Genomic DNA, 20,013 nt, shown 5'->3' on the forward strand with positions numbered 1-20,013 from the left:
ATAAAAATCAATTAATTAAAATTTTCTTTTTTAACACTTTAGCCACTGTGCATTACGTAATAAAAAATCTATCAAAATTATTATTTGGTTGTATTTTGTGATGTGAGAGCGTGAGAATGATTGAGAGAGTGAATGTGGGACATATCTTAAAAGTTAATATGTTATTTTTCATAAAATCTTGTACAAATAGACCGTGGAAAAGACACGGTGCAACCATGATTCAGATGACGGATGTCGGTGTGAGCTTGCTTTTGTATGAAAGCAACCAGAATGAAAGTTAGAGACGGAATACGTTTATTTATCAATTTGGAGAATAATTCGTACTTTGCTTATTTTGATTAAACAATATACTAGAAATTGAAGTATTAATGGTACTAACTACTATCAGATTATTGATTGGATAAGCAATTTTTGCAGCGAGACTGATCTGGAAGGAACATTCTGATTGGTCGTTTAGATCAACAGCCAATCAGCATTAAGCTGTTCCCGTGCGAATCTAGTGGTGTGGGCAGTGAGTAGAATAATTTGAGATAATTGCTTACTAACTTGCCTACGGATAACGGCATGTTAGATAGCTCTGTAAAAGTACTCTGAAAAATGAAGAAATAGTGAGTTAATTGCGGTTAGAATACCCTGTGACGGAAGCGACTGGAGTTACAAACACTTTAATGAAAGTTTGGTGTTTCTAAATTAAATAGTTTGAGAGTTATCAGCATGTGAACTTTCTGGTCGTAGTAACAATCCCGAGTGGCATGTTTCGTGCTCTGTACGGAATACTTTAGTGAGCACTCCTTTCGAAGAAGACCACTGAAACGACTGAATGTTTAACTCACTAGTAGTTGTGGGTCGGTACCTGGTAGAACATGAAAATTACTCGGGTCGGACTTGCAAAATTTCTGGCTGCTTTTCGTGTGAAACTATGTCGTACAGACAATGAACTTTGAATCATATAGCATTAACATACTAAATACGGGCTTAATAGCCATTTCATGCGTTTCCATATAAATAAAAAGCAGATTCAGTCCATTTTAAATGCTTTCTGCGAGTAAACTGCATCGTCCGAATGCCCGATTTTTTAAAAATGAACTTTCAGAAACTGACTTTCAGTTATGCGGCCTTTGCGTGGCAGGTATTACACTCCTGGAAATTCAAATAAGAACACCGTGAATTCATTGTCCCAGGAAGGGGAAACTTTATTGACACATTCCTGGGGTCAGATACATCACATGATCACACTGACAGAACCACAGGCACATAGACACAGGCAACAGAGCATGCACAATGTCGGCACTAGTACAGTGTATATCCACCTTTCGCAGCAATGCAGGCTGCTGTTCTCCCATGGAGACGATCCTAGAGATGCTGGATGTAGTCCTGTGGAACGGCTTGCCATGCCATTTGCACCTGGCGCCTCAGTTGGACCAGCGTTCGTGCTGGACGTGCAGACCGCGTGAGACGACGCTTCATCCAGTCCCAAACATTCTCAATGGGGGACAGATCCAGAGATCTTGCTGGCCAGGGTAGTTGACTTACACCTTCTAGAGCACGTTGGGTGGCACCGGATACATGCGGGCAGCATTGTCCTGTTGGAACAGCAAGTTCCCTTGCCGGTCTAGGAATGGTAGAACGATGGGTTCGATGACGGTTTGGATGTCCGTGTACTATTCAGTGTCCCCTCGACGATCACCAGAGGTGTACGGCCAGTGTAGGAGATCGCTCCCCACACCATGATGCCGGGTGTTGGCCCTGTGTGCCTCGGTCGTATGCAGTCCTGATTGTGGCGCTCACCTGCAGGGCGCCAAACACGCATACGACCATCATTGGCACCAACGCAGAAGCGACTCTCATCGCTGAAGACGACACGTCTCCATTCGTCCCTCCATTCACGCCTGTCGCGACACCACTGGAGGCGGGCTGCACGACGTTGGGGCGTGAGCGGAAGACGGCCTAACGGTGTGCGGGACCGTAGCCCAGCTTCATGGAGACGGTTGCGAATGGTCCTCGCCGATACCCCAGGAGCAACAGTGTCCCTAATTTGCTGGGAAATGGCGGTGCGGTCCCCTACGGCACTGCGTAGGATCCTACGGTCTTGGCGTGCATCCGTGCATGGCTGCGGTCCGGTCCCAGGTCGACGGGCACGTGCACCTTCCGCCGACCACTGGCGACAACATCGATGTACTGTGGAGACCTCACGCCCCACGTGTTGAGCAATTCGGCGGTACGTCCACCCGGCCTCCCGCATGCCCACTATCCGCCCTCGCTCAAAGTCCGTCAACTGTACATACGGTTCACGTCCACGCTGTCGCGGCATGCTACCAGTGTTAAAGACTGCGATGGAGCTCCGTATGCCACGGCAAACTGGCTGACACTGACGGCGGCGTTCCACAAGTGCTGCGCAGCTAGCGCCATTCGACGGCCAACACCGCGGTTCCTGGTGTGTCCGCTGTGCCGTGCGTGTGATAATTGCTTGTACAGCCCTCTCGACTGCGAGCAAGTATGGTGGGTCTGACACACCGGTGTCAATGTGCTCTTTTTTCCATTTCCAGGAGTGTAGGTAGGGGTTTCATCAACGTTGCCTTACACTGCCTAGCATGTATCTGCTACTACAGAGTGAAGCGGCGTCGGAAAGAAGCAGATCAAGGTAGGTGGACTTTCGAGAAAGAGAGAGAGAGAGAGAGAGAATGCAGACGACCGACCCCTCCCCGCCGCAACTCGACCTCATTCTTTTCCCTGTGCTTACTACCGCAAATATCCCACGTACAGACTATCACAAGTCCGAATGTTGAGTTTCTTATCTGTAAACATTACAGAGCTTATGCTTGTGTTTGCCTTGACTGAGCCAGATATTGTAATTTTTCCGATCTTCATCAACAAAGAAGTTCTACAGTAGTTTCAACATCGATTGCAGAGAGAGGTGTTGTGCTGTGATGTGCAACGACGTCGACTGTATCTCAAGTTCATCATCTGACAAAGTGTGGTATTCGTTGCCTGAATGGTCACTGGCAAGCGAGCACAATATAGTTAATGCGATGTTGATCTTCATAGCTCGCAATAATGCGAATCCTGCCTCCCAATACGGTGTAGAAGTTGTTTTAAACATCGATATTAAAATTTAGGCGTGTCATTGGTAAACACTATCACGTAACCACAACCAAGTAAGCTTGCATTGTTGTGCGGTGTAGGGTAGAAGTGTCAATGGTGTTGATGATTTGGGATGCCACTGGATGACGATATTTACCTACTGACGGCAATCGAAGTAGTGGTCGTTATATTAGAGAGGTATTTGAGCCCGAGTTATCGCAAAATTTCAACAGCACATGACGGTGAGAAATGCGACTTTGAAAAATCACAGTGGGAAAAGGTTCGTCGTCAATTTATTCGATATGATCCTTCAGCAGACGTTTTTAATACTTGAGGGATAACATACTATCCTCGTACACCCCAGAACCCTTTCATTCCAGATCATGACATTTACATGCTCTGGCTACACCTATGTCATATTGTGGAGGGGCGGTGGAGAGGGGGGGTGGTGGAGGGGGACTTCATAGAATACGTAATTCTCATACTCTAAGCCCTTGTTCAGCTTTTCTACAACCGATCAGTTCTAAAACTGTATCTGGCGGAGAAGGGCAGGACGTGTCGTGTGGTGTGTGTACTGTAAGACCTTCGGTACACACACCATCAGATTATTTGACTTGTCGCTCTAGCGAAGTAGGCGAGTGTCAGCAATATGACTCGTGGTCTTATCGTGGCGTGTTTATCTTCTGCCTTTTGGGTCAGATGATAGAAATGCCACTTGCACGCTTAGAGTAGCAGATTGACGGTGACCAATTTTAAGCGGAACTTGATTAATTTTCACACAGATTTATTAAACTAATAAAAATCATAGATATTACGTGGATGTTGTTTACAATTGACAATCTGAAGTTCCTTTGGTCTTGATACGTTAATATTAATCTCACATATCTCTGATACTTGACAAAGTGTCTAGTCATTTATCTTCATGGCTATGTACAGGAATATGATAATCTTATTAGGCGCAGACTGAAACTTGACTATAGACTGGTACAGACAAATGTAGAACTCGTACAGACTGGTGCAGACAAATGCAGACTGACTAATCGGAGGTCTGTACACTTGTTATAATACTAGTGGGTTCAGGTATCACTGCGCGAGAGTGATCCGCGAGGAGAAAAGGTTCTACGTTAGCAGCAATCTCATTGGGTGCGTTACATATTAATACGCGGATTGGCGGAAGCAAAATTTGCGCTGTTGTGTTTAGTGAGGCGCTCTCTATTGGGAAATTTGTGTACGCGCTGACTACGCGGAACTATGTACACAACACGTCGTCACATGAAATTTCTGATTAACAAGCTTTTTGGCAATGTTTGGTCTATTACACTGCTGTTGGTGATCCAGAATATGGGACTGTGATGTTAATCTAATGGTCTTCTTGGTACTTCCAATTTAGGAAATGTGTTTCCCCTACCCCCTTTCCTCATCATTATCAACAAGAATATAAATTAACTCACCTTCTCCCACCTATACCGGAGTGTTGCAAGTTGTAACACGTAAGTAAACAATGAGGCACGAGTTATAAAAGTTTATACCACGTCCGTGAGCCACACGAGAGAGAGAGAGAGAGAGAGAGAGAGAGAGAGAGAGAGTTCCTACACATCCAAACTTGTCCTAACTGTTGTCTGCCGGACTGGAGCTCACTGATAGCCGGGGATGCCCCAACATCCCAGTAAGTGCACAACTTCATTTTCCTTTACATTATCAGTTCTTCGATAGTCTCTGGTCCGTGATGATATCTTGTCTGGACCCTATTGGACATGGTACAAATTTTATCATTATCTCGCTACCTCAAAGAGTTACATAATTGTGATTATCTGATATCGAACTCTTGTTCATCGGTCTGATTCCCAGAACATGCACAGAATCCTCTGCAGGAAAATATTACTTACAGAATCCTCGAACGTCGTTTTGTCTGAGCAATGAAAATCATGCGAAGAAGAAAGTAATTTTCTGCCATCGTCGAACATCCTGTAGAAACGATGATACGAGGGGCGTTCAGTAAGTAATGCAGTACATTTTTCTCGGCCAGTTTCCATTGAAAAACGCGGAATTTGTAGTGGGACTTCGTCGAATATTGCCGCTTCAGTCCTTACTGTTTCAAGAAGTTCCGACAACTTGTGCTGGCACTATACGTAGTCTTGAAAATGGCCTCAGTGATGGAGGTGCGTTCCAAGCAGAGACCTGTTATTGAATTTCTTTTGGCGTAAGACCAGAGCATCGCACATATCCATAGGTGCTTGTAGAATGTCTACGGAGAGCTGGCCATGAACAAAAGCATGAGGAGTCGTTATGTGAGGCGTCTGTCGTCATCGCAACAAGGTCGCGTAGACCTGCCAGTTGTCCCGCGTGGCTGCCAGTCGCACATAGCTGTGACTTCTTCAATATTGGAACGTGCGCAGGCTCTTATACGAGGTGCTTCACGGATCACAATCAAATGCCTCGCAGCTCAAAGGGACCGTCCTGTAGGCAGTGCTGACACACTCACGCACTAGTTGTGGTACTTAACGGTGTGTGTCTGCTGGGTTCCCCGCCGAATATCAGATGACCATAAAGAGCAACAAAATAGAAGCTGTGCGGAATTTCGTGAGCGTTACAAGGTAGATCGTGACAATTTTTTGTCGAGCATCGTAGCATTCGAGGAGACATGGGTTCACCATTTCGAACCGGAAACAAACGGCGATCCATCTAGTAGCGCCCCCACTACCCCTCCTCCAAAGAAAAAGTTCAAAGCCACAACCACAGCCGGTAAAGCCATGGCGCCGGTCTTCGGGGACTCTGAAGGGGCTATTCTGTTTGATGTCCTCCTTCGTGGAGCAGCGACCAACCCTGAAAGGTACTGTGTTACCCCCAGGAAATTGAACAAACGGCTTCAGTGTGTTTGTCGCCACAAAAGCCCAAACGAACTTCTCCTTCTCCATGACAACGCAAGGTTTCACACCAGCCTGCGTATCCTAGAGGAGCTTACAAAACTTCATTGGACTGTTCTCCCTCATCCACCACACACCCCGGTTTTCGCACCTTCCAATCTCCGTCTGTCTGGCCCAACGAAGGATGCACTCCACGGTCAGCAGTAAGTGGATGCCGAGAAGGTTATTGAGGCAGCGCCGGCCGAGGTGGCCGAGCGGTTCTAGGCGCTACAGTCTGGAACCGCGCGACCCCTACGGTCACAGGTTCGAATCCTGCCTCGGGCATTGATTTCTGTGATGTCCTTAGGTTAGTTAGGTTTAAATAGTTCTAAGTTCTAGGGGACTGTTGACCTCAGATGTTAAGTCCCATAGTGCCCAGAGCCATTTTTTTTTTTTAAATTTATTGAGGCAGCAATACGTTGGCTCCGATGTCGACCAGTAGAATGGTAATATGCAGGGAGACAGGCGCTCCCTGTAAGGTGGCGTAAGGGCGTCGTGTTGAAAGGAGATTCTGTTGAAAAAAATGATTTTGTAGCCAAAGAAGTAGGGAATAATGTTCTATATTGGAAACCAACCTGATTTCAGAGAAAAAGTGTTGCATTACTTACTGACCGGCCCTCGCGTTACCCGTTAAAAAACTTTTAATGCGCATGCAGAAATATAGGGGCAATCATTTTGAACTGCACAGTGGATGAACGAAGGAGAATGATTGTAACGTAACTAGCGCTCATACAATGTAGGCTTTCGCTGCCGGTATTGTCTTCACTTAAAACTTCCGGGATGATAGGCCGTGGTCGATGTGCAAAACCCTACCCTGACGTTTCGTCTCCGACTGCGGGAGACGTCCTCCGAGATAAAGCGGGGCATTACCTCGGAGGACATCTCCCGCAGTCGGAGACGAAAGGCCAGAGGAGTCTTTTATACATCGACCACAGCATATTAGCCCAGAAGTTAAGTGAAAAAGTAACTAGTATTTGGCGTTTTTCAGACTGCACCTTTTGATATTCTGCTGTTTATAAACGATAATGTAGGCATAATTACTCTTGTAGATAATGCCGAAAGGTCCGTGAGGCGGTCGATGCCGTTATTGTACCATCAGAAGACAGTAGCGATATTTAGTATATCTGCAGAAGAATAACGAATTGTGAATGGACTCTCAGTTGATCTTGAAGGTTAATAAATATAAGGTACGGTTCGTAAACACGTGGAAAAATCCACTGCCGTTCAATTAATCCATTCGCGATAGTTCATTGGAAACAGAAACGACAGTAAATTACATAGCAAAAGACTTAAAGCGGTATAACCACATAGAACTAGTTTTGGGGAAAGCTGATGTCAAACTGACATTCATTGGACGAATCTTAAGGAAACTTAATTCATGCAAGGAAGAAGAAACTTACAAAACACTCCTTCGACCGATTTTTGAGTATTGGTGGTCAGTCAGCGGTATTAGCGAGCTATATCTAGGAGCAACAATCTACTGAAGATCAACAAAGAGCGGCGTGTTTAGTCACTCGTTCATTGAGTAAGTGCGAGAGCTTTACAAAAATGTTCTACAAATTGCTGTGGCACACGCTACAAGAGAGACTTTCTGCATCACCTAGAAGATGGCAGTTGAAATTCAGAGATTACGTTCCAAGATGATTCAGGCAACATACGAGGGTTGGAACTTAAATAGTGGCAAATGTTTATTCACATCCGATACAAAAGAGTTACATGTTTGAACCTGTTGCTGTCCTTCAAACTAGTCACCAGCGTTGTGTATAACCCATTGCCAGCGATATGGAAGGCGTAGTATACCGTTAGCAGGGCCTGTTCTGTTGATGGTGCGACTGGAGTGGTCTACTGCCTGCCGAATCTCTGGAACAGTTCTGAAGCGAATGACACGAAGTGGTTCATTCGTCTTCGGAATAAAATCGAAGTCACATGGACTAAAGTCAGGGGAGTATGGCGGATGGTACAGTACTTTCTAGTCCCATCGGCCGAACAGAGCAGCCACAGCTTGCGCTGGATTCCGCGGTAAGAGAATCGTCGCAACGCATCCATTTCTGCATTTCCGTCAAGTAATGCGGAACCCATCGTGATGCAATTTTTCGCATGCCCAGGCGTTGCTTCAGAATGCGAAGCACAGTCGCATTCGCTCATCCTGTTTTGTGGGCGACCTCACGAATCATGCGAGGTCGATCACTGTGAAATAACGCAGCAACAACATGCACTTCTTTTTCAGAGACGTTAGGACGACCTGATGCATGTCTGCCACAGTATACCGCCCTCCATTGAAGGCTTTTACCCAACGTGCCACTGTTCTGTAGGGCAATGCCGATTCCCCGCACACCTCTTGATGACCTCGATGACACTGTCGTGCTGTAGGTCCTCTAGCACATTTAGTCTTGATCCAAGTCCGTTGTTCCTGTTTCGAAAACATAGCGACACCGTTATGTTAGACTTCTCGCTCACAAGTGACTGTTTTTCCCTCGATTGTGCGCACGGCGGTGACGTGGGACGGGCGAGTCCATTTGCTCGGAGCTAAGGTAGGTATGTCAACAACGTGTGCTATCGGTGAGAATAGTAGATCCCATTGCATAGTGTTGTCACTATTTAAGTTCCAACCTACGTATTAATTCCTGCGACATGCAACACGCAAAATGACCATGGCAGATCGTGGATCGTGGCTGTTGACACTTGTCGGCCAATACGGGGACAGTTAATGCTGGTTGTGGATTATTCTTTAGTTATCTCCCGATGATGTCCTATATGCCAATCAGAAAAAAATGGAGCCGACAAACACGCCCACCGACAGTGCTTCACTTCATGCAGCATTCGTGAATGTAATACAGATAATAATGATACAGAAGTACCTTCCACCACTCATCGTAATACGGCTTCCGGAGCATAGATGTAGACTCCCCGGAGTCTTTCGGTGGAGGTTTTCGAGTTGCTTCATTTAGACGAAAATCCTCGAAGTGTCGACAGATCCCTGCGCCATCGTCTTCAGAAGTAAGAACTGCTGGCTGCCGGGGCTGGAATGATGTTCCGCTTGTATGGATTCGACAGGGGAGTCAGGAAAAGGATCGAAGTGACGCAGATGCGGAAGACGAGCTGGGTAGCTCTCGGTAGCTGCGATCTACCGTGGAAGACAACGACGTGAAGTGTTGCAAACTGCAGACTACTACTCCAGTCTCTCTACAAGCGCCAAGCATCCATTTTTGGTTCCACTCCCGTCCAGTGCACTCCTGCATTTTGTCAATCACGTGAATAACATCCATCCCATCACAAAAGTTACTGTAGAGCTGGAGGCGGACGGCGTGCAACCATTACCGAATGGGATGAGGTGGACATGGTCATTAAGTGTGCAGGTAGCCAACTCACATTGGGTGGTACTTGAACGAAAATACACTAACGGAAAAAAATCACAACACAAAAAATGAAATGCAGAATAATGAAATTCCAGGAGTACCTATCTAGGTAAAATATTTAAGTGATTAGCACTGCATGATCACAGTGTAGCGGTAGCACGAGACAGACCATTGCAAATGTGAAATGTTGGCACATAAGCGAATGAGTAACAGCCAGAACGTTGAATGCAATCATGCAAACGCTAATACATTGTCTTGTACAGGTGCCGGATGTCAGATCGTGGGATAGCGCTTCATGGCTGTCGACACTTGGTCAATACAGGGACAGTTAATGCTGGTTGTGGATGATTCTGGAGTTATCTCCCGATGTTATCCTAAATGTGATAGATCTGGTGATCTACCACGCAAAGGCAACATGTCGATACTCTGCAGAGCATGTTATGTTAGACCAGCAGTATGAGGGCGAGCGTTATCCTGTTGGAAAACATCCCTGGGAATACTGTTCATGAATGGCACCAAAACAGATACAGATGCAGATCGAATCACCAGACTTACGTATAAATTTGCTGTCGGGGTGTGTGGGATAACGCAAGAGTGCTCCTGCCACCATAAAAAATTTCACCCCAGCCCATAACTCCAGATGTTGACCAAGTGTGTCTAGCACACAGAAGACTGGCTGGAGGCTCTCAACTGGCCTAACACAGACATGGCCATCGCTGACACCGAGACAGAACCAGCGTTCATTAGGTAGCCCAACAGACTTCCACCCAATCCTCCAATGAACTCTCGCTTGACACCACTGAAGTTGCAAGTGGTAGTGGTTTGGGGTCAGTGGAATGCAAGCTACAGGGCGTGTCCTGAAGTGTCCTTGAAGTAACCAGTTTGTAACAGTTCATTGTGTCACTGCGGTGACAACTGCTGCTCAGATTGCTGATACAGATGCAGTACGATTGTGAGTTAATGAGCATTTCGCTCTAATTTAAGTGTATGGCCGAAAGAGTCAATCTTCAGGGATTGTGAAAGGAACCTTGTCGTCCAGGACCAGATGCCACAAAGGGCGCAGATTCACTACAAGATGGGGAAACTCGCAGGCGTGTATTGTCTATTGAAGCCTAAGCGCTGTAGTGTGCGAGTGAGACAGCCGAGAACATACGTCATAGGGAAACCCAGTAGAAGGCTTTTGTGGCCAAGGAGACGTAGCACTGTTAAATATAGCGGACCTAAGATCAGCCATAAAGGGAAACATTTATGAAAACTATTTAATTCTGTAGTAATGCGGGGAATCAAGCCTCAGTAATTTTAATCTGACATCGTCGATAAATTTTCATGGTGATCCCAATAAAACTTGAATATTGGTCATATCTATAATAGGTTAGTATTTACTGTTAAAGTGAAATTAACAAGTTTTGTAACAAAGACCTGAATGCTAAAATGGGAACGCTTTGGTCGATCTTAACGATCGACATTTCATATACAAGCGCACCATTAATAGGACAAATATTGTAAATATCAACTCGTAACTTTATTTCTTTAAAAGATATGATAAATTTAAACTATCTGTATTTTCAGGGAAGCATCAAATCATCATTATCTTCACAAAAAACACATCCAACGTTGACAGCATAACACCTTATTACATTATCAGGTAATAGAATATTTGCTGTAAAGTTTAGTGCATAATAGTTACATTTGTTCTTTATTTATTTATCAGAAAGCACATTGGTGCAAGGCAATGGTCGTGACTTTGAAAGCTAAGAAGGAAATTCTATTGGTTTTATGTAAAAGAATGTAACGTTTATTATGTAATGGATATTATTGTTACTTTATTTAGAACGTGAAAGTGACCAAGCTTTGATTATTCAAATATGTTAAAATGTAAAATAATTTAGAATAAGCTGTAGCCAATCAGATGGACGGCAACTGCCCTAGTCAGTTAAGCGAGGATATTCCGCGCGCTGGTGCAGACGCGAAAGCGGACAGTCGGTCTTCAGGCAGTTAGGAAGTTAAACGACTAAGAAAATTTCGCTTTGTGTGCTACTGCGAGCTTTTAGTTTGCTTTCTAAATAAACGTTATTCTAACCAAATCGCATATGTCTGACCTACATCATTTATGGGTCGTTAATTTAGTTCCAATATTATTATTACTGCTACTATATGGTGTATTAACTGACCATCAGTCAGACAATTTAGCCAAAGGTTCACAAGTGCCTAATTTACAGCGTGTAATGGGACACGTACGGTTCAACTCCTAGACGAGTTTGAGCCAAGACACTTCGGAGAAGATGAACTGCATGTGAGCCCGAACGGTTTCGCGATGGTCAGCTCGCACGATGCACCACAGACATACGCCGAACACTGTGGTCTTGTCTCTCGTTAGTGTCAGGTTGCCATGCGGAGCCTGCTGTTCTTGCGACCGTACATTCCCGTGATCACCGCTGCCAGCATTAATGTACAGGGGAACATTCTTACCAAGTCTTCCCGCAACATCGTAGCCCTGTTACAAGACCTGTTACAAGACCTCGTTAAAATTCAGTGAGGTATTGATATTGGCCTCTTTGTCACCTTAAAGGAATTCTTGACTAACAGTCATGTCCAGTCTCAAAGGTAACTAATGCTCACGACCATGAGAGTGTTTATTTAAGGCAAACTTTATTTAAATCCTCACAGTGGTGCTGCTGGCACCCAGTCTTATGCGACTGGCGCGAAACCTGAATACGCATCATCTTTCAGGTGTAGAAACATGCCTATCAACTCCTTCTCGTTGTTGGAATTTTTTCCGTTAGTGCAGTTTTCATTACCCTGTGCACAAGAAAGCAGCCCTAAACACTTTGACACAGAGCACATACGATTTCCGACGATGGTCGTCTACAGCCTGGACTGCGGCGTCTGAAACTGGTGCAGAGAGTAAAATGTTATAGTAAGCGAGTAACAGCGAACCATTTTAGCTGATACCAGGAAGCACGGCTTGTGACTCGGCGGAGGAAGCAGATTCGGCAGCTTTGGCACCGTACTTTAGGGTGACTACTGGCAATAGGAAGTAAGCTGCAGGGAGATCGGCTGAAACCAATGTTTCATCATTCCTCCAAGATTTTGGAGTCGAATACGCTTTCAGCTGCAGCAGTCGACTATTAGGGAATGCAAAACTTAGCTTACTTGCGACAATCTTGCCTACTTTGAAATATGATCAGTGGCTGCCGCCGATACACATTCGAAAAGACTGCAGACTTACCACAACAAAATTTTCAGAGTTACAACGGACGCTGCTGGATCTCTCAACACACACGTTAGGCCACTCATCTATCAAGTCACCCAGTAAAAATCTATGAGACACCATACGAAAACTACTACTACGCTCCACGTCGTTAGCAATTCATTAATCGAAGAACCTCCGAATTCCCTTCATGGACGTCCAAAGATGACCACCAGAAGAGACTTTATGGCTTACACATTTTTACTGACCAAACAGTAACGGTCTGTTCACTCATACTCCCTCATTTTGTACTCATCCATAACAGTGAAACGGGAATAATGCTCCGTGGAGTTTCCTTTAGTTCCATCTGACCAATACGCTTAGACCCAGCGGTCATTGACCCGTGATGACGACGGCGGAGTCGAAAGCTCGAGAATTTTAGTGGTGTAGCTTGTAAACCAAGAAGATTTTGTTCTTAGATGTCGATTAAGGTACTCCAAAACTACATTTAGAGTTTAAAATCCTAATATGAATACAAAGTATCACTGCAGTCCAGTCGTGTTTTTCCTCCTTACGACTATCAGTGACAGAATAACATGTGCTTACCTGAAAGTCGACGAACCTAAGATCAGCTACTTTCCCAGCGTCGTACTTGAACATGATATTGTTCATCCAGCAGTCTCCGTGGAGCATTACCAGCAGGTGGACGTCTTTATTGCTCCGCTCCTCCAATACTCGATCCACTGTATCCTCCCTGATTTGTAAGTACCTGTCGGCGTACTTGGAGTACTCGGGATACGCTCTCAGTTGGTCCGCCAGAGCCCTGAATGTGCCTCCCGTCAGCAGCAGCACGTAATCCCGCACGTTGGCCAGTGGGTCTGCCCTCAGACGTTCTCTGCAGTCGGCGCGATCTCTGAGGACCCTCGCCGAAGCGGCGTGGAGACGTGCGTAGGCCTTCAGCACGGCTGCACAGTGGTCGTAATCCGCCGGGCGGCCCGCTTCCGCCATCACGAAGTCCGCGGCGGCCAGGTCTTCGAGCACCAGGAAGTCCGCCGGCAGGTCGCCGCAGCGGAGGCAGTGCGCAGCCAGGGGGCGGTAAGCGCTCCCTTCGACAGCTGCCAGGATCCTGTGGACCTCCGGCATCACGCTGCCCAGTGCCAGGGACTCCACCCTGAACACTCCTGCCTTGTCCGCTTCGGCCTTCACCAGCCCTACGTCGGCAGAGCACTTCACTATCAGGCGTCTCTCTGCACGCTCGGACGTTCCTTTGACCCTGGTGCAGACAGCCACTCTGAAGATGCGGCTGATATAGCCAGAACCTTCTGGGCACGCATTTTCAACACTTATCGATTCTATTATGACTCCCGGAGGTTCTTCCTGTTCCAGAGCAGCCTGCAAGAAGTCGGAGTTGATCCATCGTGGGTGCGATTGTTCTTCAGTGGAGGTACTCATTGGACGACGCCTCAATAGTCTGAAATTTAAAAGAAGTAACTTTAGGTGATTCATCAAAACTTTTACGAGCTGTTTACTGGTAAATCAGGTTAATAAATAAGTCGATACGCTGGAAAATTTGTCCAAAACCAGGACTCTTGTTCTTGGTCGTTACAACCGTGCACCTCAACTATCTTTTGGAGTCGCTCCTTTCCCCTTCCTCACCAAAGTTTACCTTCGGCGGTTTGGCTTCTAAACAGCTATCTACTGCAAGGCTCCTCTTCGCAAAAATAAAGCCAAAATCACAGAAGAAATAAAAATATTACCGGTTCGCTTTGTACTCTACTGGTTGTTTGGTTGATTTAGGGGTAGGAGTCCAAACTGCGAGGTCATCGGTCTCATCGGATTACAGAAGGATGGGGAATGAAGTCTGCCATGCCCTACCAAAGGAACCATCCCGGCATTTGCCTGAAGCGATTTAGGGAAATCACGGAAAACCTAAATGAGGATGGCCGGACGCGGGATTGAACCGTCGTCCTCCCGAATGCGACTCCAGTGTGCTAATTGTACTGTGTCCTAGTAGAGAGGATGTAATGTGCACTCTGGTAATTGCAGAAAATAAGTTGGAGGAAAACAAAAATTTTCAAAATTCAAGTATAAAAGCAAGTTTTAGGAAGGTTTATCTGGCGATATTTGTTTGTAGTGCAGCCTTGTAGAAAAGTGAAACGTGGACGACATATATTTCAAACAAGGAGCGGACCAAAGCCCTTGACACAGATGTCTCCAACCTTTTAGCTTACCTCGGCCACACTGGAAGACGACGAGTACTTTTGGGCCGCATATAATGTATTTGGAAAAATGAAGGTCGTTTATATATGTACCACATTTAACTAATTTAGAAATTTATGATTCTTTATTCTAAAAAGGCAAGATGGAATTATTTGACATTTTATATACGACATTTAATTCGTAGTTTTACGTATCAGTAACTATAGACCATACAAGGTCACGTCACATTAACGTGACCCCCACCTGTGCTCCACGACAATGTGCAATAATCACTCACAGACGGCAGGGAACAGCACCAGCAGTGGAGGGTATGTAAAGCGGATCTGGGCGACGTGGAATACGGAGCATTCGGAGCGATTTATCTGAGGTCCAGAAGATCATGATCATTGGCTTTCGGATCAAGGGTAGAAGCATTTCCGAAACGGCAGTGCTTATTAATTGTTCATGTGCCGCCGTCGCTAAAGTACAGTACACTGTGCATGGCAAAATGGCGCTATTCAAAACCGCCACCGAGGCAACTAAGGTGCACTACGAGCTTTATATGACAGAGCTGATATCTGTACAGGCAAATAGACGTGTAACTGTTGAGCAACTGACGTCCGAGACGAACAACCAAGGCCTACCAGCAGTGTCTCGCCAGTTACCGTTCAGCAGACGTTGCTGTGTATGGTCCTCGGTAGTAGCTACGTGGTCCTGCTGACTGCTGTTGATCTCTGACGAAGATTGGAATTTGCACACCAGTACTGAAACTGGACGTCCACTGAGTGGTAACAATTGGTCTTTTTAGACGAATCACGTTGTATGCACCATCGGCATTAAATGATTAAAGGTGAACACCCTGCATCAATGACCAAAATGGGGAGCGTTAAGGTCTAGGGAATATTTTAGTGGCATTCTCAGTGGGGAACTCTTGATTCTGTACGGCACAGTGGATTAATGTAAGTGTGCATCTATCCTTGAGGACCATGTGCACCCCTACATGCCGTCTGATTTTCCTCAGCACGATGGTATCTACCAGCAGGGCAATGCAACGTGCAGCACAGCTCGCAGCGCAAGTGTGTGGTTCGAAGAGCACCAGGACGAGTTTACCGTACTTCCCTGACCACCAAACTGCCCGATTTAAACCCAATCGAGAATCGGTGGTGATGTGTTTGCGTAAGCAGAACAAACTAACGATCAAAGTCCGAAAACAATTTATCGGACTGTTAAATTAACCACAACAAATTCTCCAAGTGTAACACCAACACAAAACATTGATCCGTCTTCGAATCACAACTACATACAAGAATAACATAGAAAACAACTGAAATAATTTCCTACTAGTCTCTGCCAGAGACTTCTCTGATATGCCAAGCCTAATCCAGAGATCAGCTAGCTGGCGGTCGATGAACTGCCGATGTGCGGCCGAGCGCCGGCCTTTATAGTGCTTCGGCGGATGAGTACCTCGGAACCATTTTCCAACACGTGGTTTGACGTGTGAAAATACTTTCAGGATCTGCAGCGACCTCTTCCTTAAGTTTATGTGGGCCAGTAGTGGCCCCTGGTGGCCGCTGGTGTCTCTGCTGCGGTGCGGTTGTTGTTGTGGCCGTTCATCAATATTGCCTGTCGGTTGTGTAGTGCTTCACTGTGCCTGCGAGCGGGCAACCCGCCGCTGCACTTTGTCAGTTTGGTTGCCGATACACTAGGCGCCGTGATGTCTGGTGGAGAAGGTCACAGCACGTGGGACAACCTAGATCGGGCTGTTCGCGCTGTGGATCCCCAAGCGAGAGACATAGTTGACCACGGCACGGGAATCAGTATGGGTCCTCATCCCTGTCGGTAGCTTCCAGAGCGTCGTTAACTCTCTTCCTGCACGTCTCGCAGTGGTCCACGCTTCAAAAGCTGATTGTTCATGCTTTTGACACGTGGTGACATTAAGGTGACTTGAGGGTGTAGAATTAATGTGACATTTGACTTCGAGTCTGGGAAACAAGCGTATCAATATAAGACTCGATAAAAGTGGTTTCGGTTTTCCGAGTTTTCTCAAGGTCTTCATTTGAGATTGTGGCTCTATTTTTACTCTTTGAGTGCTTTTCTCTGGAAAATAACTGTTCACCAAAGTATGTGGTTCCAAACAAAGATGACAAATATTACACATAACTGTGATGCATGGGATATTTGTCCCTGGTTAGGTATGGCTTGTAAAAGTCCAACAAAGAAGCATGATCAAAATTTTTCTTTTAGTCGGTCGTTAGACTGCAACACTAAGCATTCTATATGAAAATTCTCTGGAGAGTTGGGTAAAACTACCTTTCACACTGTCCCAATAATTTTTCTTTGGGAAGTCCTAAAACTGTTCTCAAGTGTCTGTCCTAGGCAAATAACAGAATAACAGTAGGTTCATCGCTACATCTCCTTGGCGTCTTCTCATCAAATGTGGATGGAAATAATAGGATCAGCTTCTCCCAGCTACTTCAAATGATAAATTCCTGTGGCAAAAACTTTTAAAGCTCTCTCGTGCTAAGGGAGTTCAAAGTGATTAAAAAGGTATTGCATTCATTCAGGCAATAAAGATCTGTATAAAAGTGGTGCTTTCATTCGGTCAATAAAGACCTGCAACAAGCCACCATTTCGTCAGAGCAAGTGTGTTAACCTAGATCATGAAACACAGCTATTTGTAAAAATTTCGCTAAACGCTGAAGTACGTATTGCACAGTTATAAAACTACCACAGAATACCGTAGATTATCGTAAGCAATCGTAGGCTACGGTAATTCTGCTAGTATCTTTGATCAGTTAAGGTCGTACCCACATTACGTCTACTTTAGATGTGTTGGATACCTGTGGCACTCTAACACATAACGATTCCTTTCTTTATGTATGCGATCGTCCTAATAACCGGAAGCGGTGTATGTTTGCAAGTTGAGTGATGATATATAAAGGTTTCTTGAAGTTCGTAACTGTTGGCTGCATTACAACAATTTATTATATTGCTACCGGTTTCGATCACTGAGCAAAATCTGTTAAGAAAAATTACCTATTCCAAGTGTCAGTCATGCTGAACCATACATTCGTATTAACTGTCAGTTTCATGAGTAATAATACAGAAAAAAACAATACTTTTCTCACTTCGACAACCATCATCATGCGCACACACAACAGCACTATATGCACTGAAGCGCCAAAGGCAATGCTATAGGCGTACATATACAAATACAGAGATATGTAAACAGGCAGAATACCGCGGTCGGCAAAGCGTACATAAGACAAACTCCCCAGACGTGAGCATTATTGAACATATGTGGGATGCCTTGCAACGTGCTGTTCAGAAGAGATCTGCATCCCCTCATGCTCTTACAGATTTATGGACAGCCCTGCAGGATTGCATGGTGTCAGTTTCCTGCAGCACTAATCCAGACATTAGTCGAGTCCATGCCACGTCATAGTGTGATACTTCTGCGTGCTCGCGTGAGCTCTACATGATATGAGGGAGGTGTACCAGTTTCTTTGGCTCCTTTGTGAATAAAGAGCTGGGTAACTCACGGGAGCATTTTTCACTGACATAGTTATCCTCCAGCCTGGTACTTAAAAGTTAAAAGTATTTACAGCAAAACTGAAACTGACAATGTTTAATCCTGGTTTTGTTAGAAAATTATTGGTCTGTAACATTAAACACAGGGATGCAGTAGTAAAAATAAAGAAAGCAATAGCATTTATCATATAGCGCTAGGAAATGCAGTTTCCTCTAAAAAAAATACAATAAAAAACATTGCTTTAGTACTTCGTCGAACTGATATGGATCATGTTTATATTATTCTTAATCGACTTTCGCATTTATCAATAATATCAGGAAATTTTTGCTTTGATCATCATGAACAACGTTCTATTGAGCACAAAACAACAACAATAATTATAAATATATTTCTATGTTTGTACATATAGGCAGTACGCGCATCAAAAGTAATTGTTTTGGTTACGTAAAGGCGCAGTAGCTACGCAATGAACTACTTCTTATTACTTATAAAATGCAATTTATAATCTCTATTGATATAAAACACACGATGGCTAACATTGAATGACGTGCGGTTCTATGTATATGCGATACAAACAATCAAACAAACAAAAAACCCAAGAGACGTCGTAGTTTTGGTAGGGCGCAACTCTGATTTCTTCATGTGTTAATGCTCTTTGAGTGGACATTAGTCTATCTGAACATGAATCTAGGATAGACTGAGCGGCTTAATTGGTAAGGATTTTCTTCCTTCACGCCTAGTGGTCCCTTTGTTCGCAGTGTGAGAGTTGCATCGTAAGTGTGTTTGGAGTCAGGAGGTGATTGTAACGGATGTGACTGTAGTGTGTGTCACGTTTGTGTTGTATGATGATGAGAGACGGGAGAGTGTCAAATCCAGCGCCGACACTAGGCAGGCTTCTCTTCACTCACAGCACCGTAGTGGCCGCCGAACCATAGTCCCAAACCGATGACTCAAACACCGTCAACAGTTTTATTTCATGAGACACTGCAGAGAAGTTTTAAATCTGATTCCGACTATTCGTCCCTACTTATGAATTGAGCGCTACCACAAGAGGACTGAGACCTGATACTTAGGGAAAGGCAGGATTCGGTGTGGACGAGGCCCTGATCAGTTACCGTTGGTTGCCCAGTTTTTTTTTTTTTAAATCACGTACACTTTATTTGGAAACAACAGCAAATAAGGAACAACTATCAAATCTGACTTTTAAGACATGGTCTAATTAAAAAAATTCTTAATCAAGTTTCACTCACGGCTGAAGGCCTTATTGACCAGAAATTCAAATTATTTGTTGACTGAAGGCCACAAGAGTTATAAATCAAAAAACAATTTGACGACTGAAGGCCTGGATAGCAAATTCTTAAGAACCAGTTAAATTTCTCCAAGAGATACTAAAATATTTTAAAAAAGGAAATTATCAAAATTTCACTATTAGGAGACAATATCTAATAAAAATTGTTAAGACCAATTGAATTCGCGGCTGCAGGCCTTATTGTCAAAAAATTCGAATTACTTATTGGCTGAAGGCTCCAATAGCAACAACTCAAAAAAAAACAGTTGGACGGCTGGAGGCCTGAACAGCAAATTTTTGAGAAGCGATTAAACTTCTTCGAGAGACATTTCAGTGTTAAGGTATTTTGTCTGATTAAAATTTCTTAAGACGAGTTACACTCACGGCTGAAGGCCTTATGAACGAGACATTCAAACTCTTTGTCGGCTGAAGGCCCAAATAGTAATGATTGAAAATTAAAATAT

At 44.7% G+C, this 20,013-nt stretch overlaps 1 protein-coding gene across 4 annotated transcripts in view; it reads right to left on the minus strand.

The window, feature by feature from the left end:
• LOC126324086 (uncharacterized) overlaps positions 1 to 20,013 on the minus strand; it is an 85,082-nt gene that overhangs the window by 26,247 nt on the left and 38,822 nt on the right. For all 4 annotated transcript variants that reach the window (XM_049994933.1, XM_049994934.1, XM_049994937.1 and 1 more), the window contains one exon: positions 13,137 to 14,001. In XM_049994933.1, coding sequence (XP_049850890.1) covers positions 13,137 to 13,982 — 846 coding nt within the window. In that variant the 5' untranslated portion in view covers positions 13,983 to 14,001. The remainder of the gene's footprint in view (positions 1 to 13,136; positions 14,002 to 20,013) is intronic.

This window comes from Schistocerca gregaria, chromosome 2 (assembly GCF_023897955.1).
Source record: "Schistocerca gregaria isolate iqSchGreg1 chromosome 2, iqSchGreg1.2, whole genome shotgun sequence".
NCBI classification, from domain to species: Eukaryota; Metazoa; Arthropoda; class Insecta; order Orthoptera; family Acrididae; genus Schistocerca; species Schistocerca gregaria.